Below are 12,604 nucleotides of genomic sequence, written 5' to 3'. Positions count from 1 at the left end.
TGTATGTATGTATGTATGTATGTATGTATGTATGTATATATATATATATACACTGATGAATTTTATGTACAAGCAATACCTCTCTCCCAATTTATTATTTTAAAGACAAGAATTGGTTGTCAAGAGGAATACCAGTGACACTACCCACTACTGTAGCATATTACAATAGCAACCAGTAGCAGCAACTAGACGTTGAATAGCTCAACGTAGCTCAGAATGAATAGTGCTGTCAGCAAATCAGGTCACAGCTCTTTTGTGGGTGTGGTCAAACCCTTCCACCAATCAGCGAGTGGCGTGTACTACTACCCTCGTGCGGCAAGATGGCGTTGAGAGAGCTCTCCTCGTTGGAGAAATTTCTGGGATTAAAAAAAACTAATAAATACAGTACCCAAGGAGAAACAAAGGTGATTTCACACACTTAACGTTTGTGACACTTATACTGAGTGTTAGATATACAGGCACTTACATTGTTATAATGGGGCTAAACAAAATGCTGCATGCTAACAACAGTTAGCCTAGCTAGCTGCATTGACTGTAATACGGAGAATATAGTTTCAGTTTGAGGCTTTACATTGATCAGTAATAGGAGACATGATAAGTATAAACAATTATAGGCTATATGATTACACGTGCTTAAGAAGGACGACATGGTGTGATGAATTAAGTGACTGGCTTCTGGCTAGTGTTTATAGTTTATGGTACGTTTTACTCACCTGCTCAGTCACAGTCAGTAAGCGCAGTGTATCCGGAGCCACAGTTGTGCTCAGGCCTATAAAGGCCTGAGGATATTTACAGCCTGCTTTCTGTGGCTTATCACTTACGTGTGCTTATATTTTTTAACGTTAACAATAATCCATCTGTTTAAAAGGCTCGTTATTGATATGTGAAGAACCATGTAACACACACCTACATTATTACAGTCACCTGAGGTTTTTATTAGAGAACTATTCTACAGCAGAACACGTTCGGTCCAAGTTGACCTCATTTATAGACATTACTTTGGTAATGCCGAGCACAAGCGCTTTATAGACCCCACTTTAACAATGGTCTTGAGCTTCTGATTATTTTTCTACTTAATATTTAATGACGTCAGATTTGCAATTGAGTAAAAACGTTTCAACACAATCTTTGAGAGCAGACTGATCAGTTGTTGCCTAATATATTCTACCCCTTGACCCCTTTAACAAGATAATGTTATTCACTTCACCAGACAGTGGTTCAGGTCCTTCACTGTCTTTTTGCCTTTTAGTTTGCAACAGGTTGCACAGATGCACTTTATGTATCTAGGAATAACTTACTAAGTCCTTATAGCTCTGTCTTTGTTCTATGTAGCACCAGGTCCTGGAGAAACGTCTTATTTTATTGTGTACTGAAACATCTATATATGGTTGAAATGACAATAAAAACTTCTTGACTTGACTGATGTGCCCTTTGGAGTTATGCAATTATTATACCATTTGGAATTGCTTAATTAGATCATGTCATAATTTGTTACATGTTTTGTGGTGATTTAAATGATCTTGGATGTTTGTGAGAGTGCTTTCATCCAACCAATTTACCTCATATCCCAAATGTGAAGGATTTGAGAGATTGGCACAGGCAGAGAGTAATTAGTACTTGTTGGCTATTGCTGCAACTTCTTATTGGTGCCATAGGTCTCTTGACAGCATTCTTGTCCTTTTCCTCTTCTTGTTGATGGTACTGTGGTGCTCCATTTTCTCTATTTGTGGATGATGACCTACCTTTCAACAAGTGAGATAATATGTATGCTTTGTTACCATCCCGTATCTTTAGCAGATGAATGAAGAGGTGAAGAAAACCTTATAGAAACAGCTGATCTTTATAATTTAATTAAGGGCAACTGCATAATCATTACTTTTGAACATGAGATTGAAAATGATTGGTTAATTTTGCAAACAGCTATATCCCCAATTATAAAAGGGTGTGCAGACTTAGGCAACCATGTTATTGTTATTTTTCCCTAAAATGTTTCTCATTGGTTTTCCATTGAGTTTGATGTTGTAGTTTCACATTCTGGGTAGAAAAAGTTGTTCAAGCTACTTTTTATGTTTATTTTATGATATTTTTATAAAGCCAGTGATTATACTCTTTCTTTCATTTGTAGGTCCCTGTTCTCAAGAACAACAATGGCCAGTCTTTATTTGGCTTGGCCACCATTAGCTGCCACCTGGTACAGGAGTCTAAGAAAAGGGAACTACTGGGAGATTCAGCTGAGCAGAGAGCTGTTGTCCAACAATGGCTGGAATATCGATTGACCAGACTTGATCACTGCTCTAAAGATGAGGTCAAGTTTATACTAAAAGTAAGAGCTTTTGACATTAAAAAGTTATTTCTGTTTATGGTTATGTAGTTTTAATATCTCCAAATAATACCTGTCTGGATTTATTTTTATAACCCTCAAATTCAAGTTAAATATGTCATTCATGCACTATGAATCTATAGATATGGTGGCCATAAATAAAAAGAAAAATTTTTTAGTTGTACAACAGCATTGTTAATCGACTAAACTACTTGTATATATATTCGGTCTATATATTCTACTTATATTTTATTCGGTCTGAATGTCTCAAAAATACGAACAAGATAATAAAAAAATAAGTGGAAAACATGTTTTTAGAACTTTTTGCAAATATATCTAGAACATGAGGGGATAAATTCTGTTAAATGGACATGACTGTTAACTGCTCTCTCTGGACAGGTACTGTTTGTTTCTTCAAAAAAGCATTTTTATAGTAGGAATTAATTAATTGTATTTTTTGTTTGTTTATTTTCTTTCAAATGCGAACTAGTATTGGTCAATATTGAAGACAGTTTTTTTAAAACTCTGCATTAGCAACGTGAATCTTGGCCAAACAGTTAATCACACCACTAAAACGTACACAAAACACTTCATACATGTCTCAAAATGAGCTCATTCCACTATGTCACTCATTTAGAAATCATACACTGTAACTCATAACACACTGACCTAAAATACATGACCAACAGGGAGAAGAACAGAAATGATGAACTGTTGAATTCATTTTCACATAATTTAGAATTTAATTGAAAAAATAGAATATCATTTCACTTTATTGACTGTTCTGAATTATATGTACAGTAACAAATGATCAGAAATGCAGTAATTGGCTTCAATATCTTTTTATTTTTGTCTGTATGTTTTATAAAATCTCTCTACTACTACTACTGTTTCCCTTCCTTGACACGTTTGCCAAGCCCTTCAGCTAAAAGATGGTAGAATTTTAAGATTTAGTTTTTAATAATACATGTTAGCAATTAAAAAAATGGTACGATTTTCTGCATGACGTACTGTTATCTGTGAGTGTAGAGTAAGAGGACAGAGCTGTGGTTATGCACAAGTGTTGGTTAGACTCCACACCTATTTCTTTAGCTTTGACTATATTTGAATAGTTCCAGTTTTGGTGAGCCTGTGCCCACTTGCAGTATGACAGAAGTGGAATCTGACATGGTTTTCTGTTGTTGTAACCCTTTTGCCTCAAGGTTCAGTGTGCCGTGCATTCTGAGATGCTTATTTGCTCACTGCAATTAGACAGGATTATAATATGTGTTACTCTGTCCTTTGTGTCAGCTCTAACCAGTCTGGCCTTTGCCTGTTGACCTCTCATCAACAAGGCTTTTCAGCAACAGAACTGCCACAGGTTTTTTCTTTATTGCACCACCCTGAAAAAACTCTAGGGACTGTTGTGTGTTAAAATCCCAGTAGATTGATGGCAGTTACAGAAATACTCAAAGCAGCCTGCCTGGCACCAATGACCATGACAGTCAGATCCACTGATTACCTTTTGTTTTGTTTTTTGTTCAAAATCTGTCACGCTGATGCTTGAGATATGCCCTCACTTCCTGTTTGGTGACTTTGCTTTGACAATGAATGTTGTATGGTTCAAAAGTTCCAAGCAATTTTACAAATTTATGCATTATAATGTGACCTTGAAGTGTACTTACACAATGGTGAGGTCCTTTATTTTCTACAAGGTATGGCTGGGTTTAAAGAAGTGTCGCTAAAATATGCCTTCACTTCTTGTTTATAGACCTCACTGTTAAATTTGTTTGTATGTTGTGGAGGAACTTTACCGTATATAAAAATAAAAGTAAAATAAAATAAAAGTCTTTTTGGGGGGGGGATAGTTTCAGTTCTGTGATTTAAATTAGGTGATTTTACAAAGTTTTAAGGAGAGTAAAACAAAAAAAAACTGAAATAATTCAAAATAGTGGAAAAGCCAATGTGGGGAAAATTCTAATAATTCTTATTCTAATAACGATCATGTTTTAAAACCACTTATCCTGCAGAGGGCGCCAATGGCCTTGTAATGATACTGCATAATATTACCATCAGATAATTACTACCAAGCTATAAATAATTCAGTTGTGTTTAATATTTGACCACTTTTATGAGCTAAATACTTCTAATACTAATCTAATAGTTTATTTTATCTGTGTGGTGCATAACGCATGATCTGAGTTTACCTGTTGCGATGGTTATGACCTTATGAAACAAATAATTAATGAAGTGCACAAGTTATTTATTTATTTATTTATTTATTTATTTATTTATTTATTAAGATTTATTCACGTTTTGATTTATTCACATGTTTACTTCATATTTGATCTGAAATCATTCTAATTTTTATCTGCTTTCTTGTGCACTCTGTTGGGCACTTGAATGTTAAAACCTTAATGTGATTCATTCATAAGATATACCCGGCACATTATTCATGTTGTGTGCACTATGTTTGGGGCACTTTTAACAATTCTCATTGTCTTAAAGCAACTTTTACAGAAATAAAAAAAATTAGAATAAAAGTTTCAAATTAAATTTGTATTTATCCCTAATGAGCAAGCCTGATGCAATAGTGGCACGGAAAAACTCCCTGAGACAATGTGAGAGAAACCTTTAGCGGAATCAGACTCAAATGAGACTCCATCCTTCTCTGGGTCACAACATCGCAATTATAAATAATGGCTTGTCTGCAACTGTATATAGTCAAGTGGAGTTGTGTAACCAGGAGCCATTACTATTGAGTCATTACCAAGTTTGTTATAGATTTAACACTAATTCCATTGTGTACAAGTTCAGTAAATATGTGTACAAGTTAAGATTATTTCAAATTATTCACATCTATATGAATTGTAGTGAGTTAATCATATTTGTCTGGCAACGGACCTATGAAACCTGGATGTCACTGTATATATGATATGGTTATAATGTGGCTTTTGTTGATTGGACTCTTAATAAGAAGAAGAGAATTTACAATAACTGAAGTTTGCCCTCTAATTAGTAGTCCATTTAATGCTATGCACATTTTCTCAGCCCCCTTCAGCTTTGTTTATTAATGGAAAGGGACTTGTATTTTGGGTATAATATTTGATTGTGGACCATTTATACAGCAGAGACATGTGGTATGTGTACGTGGTGTAACTACATAATGATTACTTCCTAAGATACAGTTCAAAATACTGTTTAAATTTGAGTATTTTAAACATGTTAAAGGGTTAATATGGCATCTAAACAGTAATCAGTTTTAGACATAAACTGACTTGGTGGGTATAATTGCTTATATCATGCAGTCTTCAGAATCATACACAATCCTGTTTAAAACTCATGTATATAAAGAGAATGTGTACACTGAGACTGGAGTAGGTTTGCTTTAGCAGTGTTGGACTGCCCAGGAGTGGAAATGTGCTGAGTGACCTTTTAATACTGTCACTTTAAACAGTAATGAAGACCCGATGGTGTTTGCCCAGGGTCGTTCACTGTCTGTGACTGAGCAAGTCAACAGGCGTCGACAATAGCACATCACAACACTGAGGAGAGAGCAGGCTAGAGGACTTACAGCCATGAGCTGATTGCAAAGACATCAGAGAGCCGTCTTCATGCCTAACTTACTACTGAGCAGTCACTGTCTCTATTATCCCTCAAGATGCTAAAACATACTGCACAAAAGTGCAAAAGATTGTCCACATCCAAATTATTTTTTATTTTATTCTTTCCGTAAAAAATAGCAGTAATTAGATGCAACAGTGGCAAAAGACTCCTTTTCCCCCAATGCTTTAGTATATTAGTTTGTTGTAGGAAAGATGCGAACATCACACCACATGATTCAAATGAATGTGTAACTGATAATGTATACTTAGGGTAAAATATTCTAGATTATTGCCATTTTCACACAGAGGCTGCACAGACTAGTCAACTAATACTTTTACAAGAAACTGGCAATACTGCCAGTTAAAAAATGAATAAAAAGTTTAAATGTCAATGAAGCTATTTAGAATAGACGCAAGATTAATGACTGATTCAGTTTATTACGCAGTCGCAGAGTTATTCACAATATTATCTTACAGTAAACAAAAAAATTAAGTTATTTAAAATTTTCACCAGTATAAAGCAAAAGCACAGCGGTTATAACTTAATAAATCCTCCTAAAGTGCACGCTACCTTCAAGCACTGCACGCTATTTAAAATAAATGTGGCATAGTAAACATGCACCACCATGTTCGTTACCCCAAGTTGACTTCAGTGACGGTTGCATTTTATGTCACAAAAACGTACTTTTACTATATACTTTTCCATATTTATTATAATTTATTTATATAATTTTACTAACTATTCTTTATTTAAATAAACTTTTGTTTGCTGTAGATGTTGCTGTTATTATTTTTGCACATTATTTTCCAAAGGCCATTTTAATAAATGAAAAACTTTGCACTAAAGCTTTTGCATCCCAGCTGTTATGCACTGCACTTTATGTACTGAAACCTTTCTATAATGGACAGCATTTACCTTTTCAGCAAGTTGCACTACAGTAGCTGTTGAATGGGAACGAATCTGACTAGTGTCTAGTTTTTAATCCCCAGGCTCTGTCAATGTTTAGCAGAGGATTGTTGCTCTGTGCTCTGCAACAATTTCTTACTTTGTTATTGTTCAGAGACAGGCTTTTGGCTCTGCACCAGGCTATTATTTGTTGCACCTCCTCTCTGTATCCTGACTCATATGTACCTACATAAACACACACAGACATAGACATGTATATGCAGTGGAGAGGCTACACAGGCCCCATTGCAAAAATAAAAAAATAGTTTGCCTGAGGATATTTACTAGAACAATAAAATATTTACTAATTTAAGATATTTACTAAAATATTTACTAGAACAATGAGCAGCAAGATATAAAGAACAACAGAAACCAGTGTATAGTACATTTCCCTATTAGACATCACTAATTTGCTTTTTTTTTTTTGGGTAACCCTATTATTTTCACACTGAGTGAATACAAATGTTTAGCTTTAACAGGGGTCACTAGAGAGTCCTGATAATTCCAATGAAATAATTTCAATATGTAAATGCATATCTGTCCTTTATAAGTTAGACTTTAAGCTTAAAAGCCCTTTGTTTTGCAGGAGCTCAATCAGTACCTGGTGGACAAGGTGTATCTGGCTGGAAATAGGATCACTCTTGCTGACACACTGATGTACTATGGCATCCACCACATCATTGTAAGTTGTTCTGCTTTGTATTTGATGACCGGGAAGGTGGAAAAGCTTTAGGATGAAAAGCATAATGATGATGTATTTAATTTATATTGGTGTTTTCATTTATGTGTTAAACTGGTCACTTGCAAATTCAGCAACAAAAGCTTCATCCATGAATGAAGTGCAAAAAGAAAATGAAAGATGGTAAAATGGTTTTATTGCTGTAAATAACTTTTCAATCTCACCGTTTCTGTAAATAATTTCATCGCTGTGGTCTTCTTCCCATAAATCAGATGGAGCTTGCAGTACAGCAGAAAGAAAAATACTCGAACGTGACCCGATGGTTTGATCACATTCAACACTATCCAGGAGTGTGTCATCACCTGCCCCCTGTGGTAATTCTGAGGAACAGAGTTTACCCAAGTGGTCAACACTGACCACCTTTTTTGTCCTCTAATGGATAATGCAGAGCAGTCCCATCTATGCTTTTTTCTGATGCCCCCTGCTGGTTTTGTTTTCTGTACTGATTAGACATTGGGGCAATTCAGACCACTGGGACAAGAGAAACTTTTTTTTTTCCTTTCTGTTGTGTTTATGTACATGTTGGGCAGTTAGGCTGCTGGAGTTAATACAATTATTAGGCATATACTACATAAATATGAAGAATGAAGCAAGAGAAAAATACATATGCAGCTAGTTGAGCCAGCCAGACTCCACAAGATGTACCGTATTCCTGTTCACTTCAGGTTTTATTTCAGCTCCCTTTATTCATTTTCTGACTGTCTTCTTGTTTTTGGCTATTCAGTTTTCTCCTGCTCATCATTTTTTTCTCTGAGCAGCAGTAATAATAGTTGTGTGAGCAGTGTACAGTGCTTAGCCTGGCATGCTGAGTTTGTGCTCTGGGGTAGAGGGCAGGCTACCAGCTGCAGCAGGCAAACCAGTGCCAATGCTGCTTTCTCTTCTAAGCATCTCCATAGCCAGCTGCCGGGAGCGAATGCACTTTATTTCATCATTTCACCATCAGTCTCCCACCCTGAGCAGGAAAATCCCATTGTGGCACAGACGTGGGCTTTCAGCTTGATCCAATTGATTACCAGCCGAAACACTAACAATATCATAGATTTGGATATATATATATACAGTATTTGAAATAAGGTGGTTTGTTTAAGGAACCGTCATATTTTGTCTGTAAATGGAAAAAACTATGAAAGGATTGCTTGTTTAGCCACATTTCACATTTTTGTTTTTTTATTATTATTATTTTTTTTTTACTTTTATTTAAGTCAATTTCTTCTCTGTGTGGAGTGTAGCCTTTGTCCTAGATATTTAAGGTTGGGGGGGGACCCCTTATTGCTTGTTGATCTTTCTGCTGTTCATATACTGACAATATACTGCTTTTATTGTATTTGCTAACTGGCTTATAATATTGAATATTGTGCCAATAATGTAAAGAATTTCATGTGTTCTATAAATGCTCTTGCCATTGATGTACTGTCACTTCACAGTGTTTTACTAAAACAGTGGAACAAAGCAGCATGTGTTTGAAGGGGAAGATCACAAACAGCTCAAATCAGGCAGTCATCAGGACAGGTCTTGTGACTACATAATGAATACCTCCACAGTAGAGTGTTTGTTTTTTTGCTTATTTCTGTCCCATCATATTTAATTAGATAATTTAGGTGTCAAAGAAAAGTGCCATTTAATTTAGTGACTTTTAAACTAAGCAAATATTGAAACAATGAAAATACATTTTGTTGAAAGCATGTATTTGTGTACTAGCACAGGAATCCAGAAATTAATGTCTTGAGGTCTTCTGAAGTTTCCTACAAAAAAACACAATAATAAATAAAAGCATTTCAGCCAGATGGAGTACTGGATTAATGTAATTAATTGTAGAAATCAACAGCTTGTTATTTCGGCAAGCTCAGTAAACTTGGATGTTTCTTCTGTACTGAAAGGCAACTCTTTCCCATGTGGTTAAGCTGCAAATAAATTAGCCTCCCCAAATTCCCCCATCACCCACCCCGTTTTTTTTGTTGTTGTTTTTTTAGTTGGTGTCAAAGTCCAAGTTGTTTAACGTATGAAAGAAAGTGTGATGACATTAGCTTTTGGCAGGAGTCCATACACAGTAAGAATCTGAGTCCCGATGAAGCCACATCCATCTGTGTTCGGGAGCACTCTGTAGACAGGAGATATTACCGGCCTATTATTAATGCCTAGACAACACAATTTCTCACCGTTGGCATGTTGGTTGACAATGATTCTGAAGCTCCAATTACAGCTGTGCAAATATAGAAACATGCCAGGCAAGTAAGATGTAGTCAGTTAAGTGAGTTGAGTTGAGTGGGGGTCTTTTAACAGAGGCAAAATAGGTCTGGCAGCATGCACTTCTGTTGTTCTATCCATCAGTGACTATTGTATGTAAGCTTTGATCTTTGATTGTCTACTACAAATAGATCAGTGTAAAAGCATAAGCAGATGGGGCCATCAAGGGGAGGATGTGCTTGCTTCAATGATTTCTCTGTATACCCAAAATCTCTTTCCTTTTTCGATTTTGTCCATTTTGTTTCTATTTTACTTTCAGAGACATTAGAAGAATATTTCTTGCATTTATTTATCAGTGAAATCAGACCACACTCTCTGATTTGAATACATTGTCAAGACAATAGTCAAACCACAAAAGAAACCCCAGTGCGCTTCAGTCAAATGGAGAAAAGGTGCATGTGTGTGACCTAAGGCGCAGGGAGGACACTTTATCTTGGGTAAGGATAACAGATTGTTCTAGAATTAGACTCTGTGGATCCCTGCCTCAGCTGGATGAAGTTCCTTTTTTCGCTCTGAATAGCATAGATGTGCAGGCCTTGTGTGCACTTTGTGTGTTCATTTGCTCACTGAAGTAGCTGTGCATATGGCTCAAGGGCATCAGGAGCTCTATGGAATCCAGCTTAAGACAGCTTATTCACCCATAACTCAGGTTATCACTCATAACAGTAAGTCTCTACTAGAGAACTTCACAAGGCTGCTGTTGCTGATGAAACTTCTAAATCATGCCATTAAATGGTTTTAAAGCATTTTCAGTATGATTGCCAAAACATTATTAAGTTATTCATAGTGATTTTTTTAGGTTATTGATGCTAATGTGAAAGATTGAGGTTTTGACTTTAAATTCTCATGGCTGCTCCACCAACGTGACACGAGCAGGTCTTTCTGAGCAGTTCATGTCATTTGTTACATTTTATAAATATGTGGTTTTTAATCACTGGTTTATTTAGGGTAAATTATTTAAAATCATTTAGGCTACATAACTGAAAAGTTTTTAGCATTTTAATATAAATATATAACTTTTTTTTTTGTTCTTTTTTTTGCCATTTATTTAGAAAGTGACTGATTAATGCAAAATAATTTTTTTCAAAAGTTTATATATCTTTTAATGTTTGGCCACATTGTACACACACAGGTTAAAGCATACAAGTTTACATGGTTATTAAAGGGAAGTTTCCACACCTGTGAATCATTTTTAATTCAATTGTAACTGTGACTCAATTGCAACTAGATTTGTAAAGTTCGTCGCGACAAACTTTGATGTTGGCTTTGACGATGCAAGTATTCACAACAGATGGTGCTTTTTGGAGGCAAGTGGACATATGGGTTAGTGTTGCTTTTGGAGGCAAGTGGACAGAAAGCTAGGTTGCCAAAACATTTGGAGGTAAGCGGAGACAAGCATGTGACATCATCCAAATACTCCTGAGGAAGTTCCCCACATTGGGCTGATTGTTTTGTCACTTTTCCATGTTGTGCTAATTTTTGATTTTCACGTGACATCATGTGACGTCATCAGAATACATGTGAGGAAGTTCCCCTTATTGTTCTGAGTGTTTTGATATGTCACATGTCCATGTTCTAAAAAGCTTTTTGATTTTGCATACATTGTGGGCGGGGCTGCGGCAAAAACGAAAGGCCAGTTGGGACACCAATTTAAACCTTTGTTCAGAGTATCACCCTAAAGGAGCTGGCCGAGTTTGGTGTAGATAGTTCAAAAGCTTGCCGAGTTATAAACCTCCAAAGTTTATAATATGAGTCTATGGGGAAAAAAGCCCATTTTGAGACTTAGTTAGACTTAGACTAATTAGTGTCTCTGCATAAATAGTGAGTTTCTCAGCTCATGAGGTGATGCACTGACTTGGCTGGATACTGCACCATGGGGAAGACAAAAGAACTGCCAATGGTCCCGTGTAAAAAGGTAGTTGAACTTTATAAAGCAGGAAAAGTATATAAAAAGTTACCTCAACATTTGAAAATGCCAGTGGGTATTGTTTAAACTCTGATACAGATGTGGAAAATAAGAGGTTCTTTGATACAAAGCCACAGCTGGATAGAGCTAAAACGATTTCATCCACTACTGCTAGAAGAATTTTTTGGGACACAAAGAAAAACCCACAAACAACTTCGAGAGAAATACAGGCTGCTCTGGAAAAAAGTGGTGGTGTTTCAAGGAGCACAATGAGGAGATACTTCAACACAAATGACCTGCATGGCCTTAGTTGCAAAGAGAAAGCTGTTACTGCGCCCATGGCACAAAAATGCTTGCCTTCGGTATGCCAGACAGCACCTAGACAAGCCTCACAGTCATTTGTAACGAAAACGAAACGAAGACTGAAACTAAAGACTAAATTGAACTTTATAGTCACAACCATGGAGAGGAGTCAACAAGCCTTACAGTGAAAAGTATATCATCCACACTGGGGATGTGTAAGCTCCATTGGCACAGGGAAATGAATAAAAATTGATGGCATGATGAATGCAGCATGTTATCAGAAAATACTGGCAGACAATTTGCATTTTACAGCACGACAGCTGCACATGGGACGCTCTTGGATAAGGCAAGGTTGACCCTACAATGGTTACAGCAGAAGATGGTGAAGGTTATGGTGTGGCCATCACAGAAATATTTTTAAATAATTCAGCCTAAATGACTTGTTTTAAATAATTTACCCTAAATAAACCTGTAATTAAAAAACACAAATTTCTATTATTTGTGTATGACAAATGCAAATGAACTGTTTTTGTCATTTGGTCATTATAGTGTGTGCAATAGG

At 36.1% G+C, this 12,604-nt stretch overlaps 1 protein-coding gene across 1 annotated transcript; it reads left to right on the top strand.

Moving 5' to 3' along the window:
• Positions 1-265: 265 nt before the first annotated feature.
• On the top strand, positions 266-9,371 carry eef1e1 (eukaryotic translation elongation factor 1 epsilon 1). The gene is made up of 4 exons (XM_060862031.1): positions 266-404; positions 2,126-2,323; positions 7,437-7,532; positions 7,802-9,371. Exons 1-4 carry the CDS (start codon positions 321-323, stop codon positions 7,943-7,945), a joined length of 522 nt encoding a protein of 173 aa, XP_060718014.1. The 5' UTR covers positions 266-320; the 3' UTR covers positions 7,946-9,371.
• Positions 9,372-12,604: the final 3,233 nt, after the last annotated feature.

The sequence above is a fragment of the Tachysurus vachellii genome, chromosome 25, assembly GCF_030014155.1.
Source record: "Tachysurus vachellii isolate PV-2020 chromosome 25, HZAU_Pvac_v1, whole genome shotgun sequence".
Classification (NCBI taxonomy): Eukaryota; Metazoa; Chordata; class Actinopteri; order Siluriformes; family Bagridae; genus Tachysurus; species Tachysurus vachellii.
This window is presented reverse-complemented; position numbering and strand designations above follow the sequence as displayed.

What these genes read in the sequence shown, in the direction of transcription:
- eef1e1 (XM_060862031.1), top strand. Translation starts at nt 321, where the DNA reads ATGGCGTTGAGAGAGCTCTCCTCGTTGGAGAAATTTCTGGGATTAAAA. An exon ending in GTACCCAAGGAGAAACAAAG is followed by an intron (nt 405 to 2,125) that starts GTGATTTCACAC and finishes TTTCATTTGTAG; the next exon opens with GTCCCTGTTCTCAAGAACAA. An exon ending in ATGGCATCCACCACATCATT is followed by an intron (nt 7,533 to 7,801) that starts GTAAGTTGTTCT and finishes CCCATAAATCAG; the next exon opens with ATGGAGCTTGCAGTACAGCA.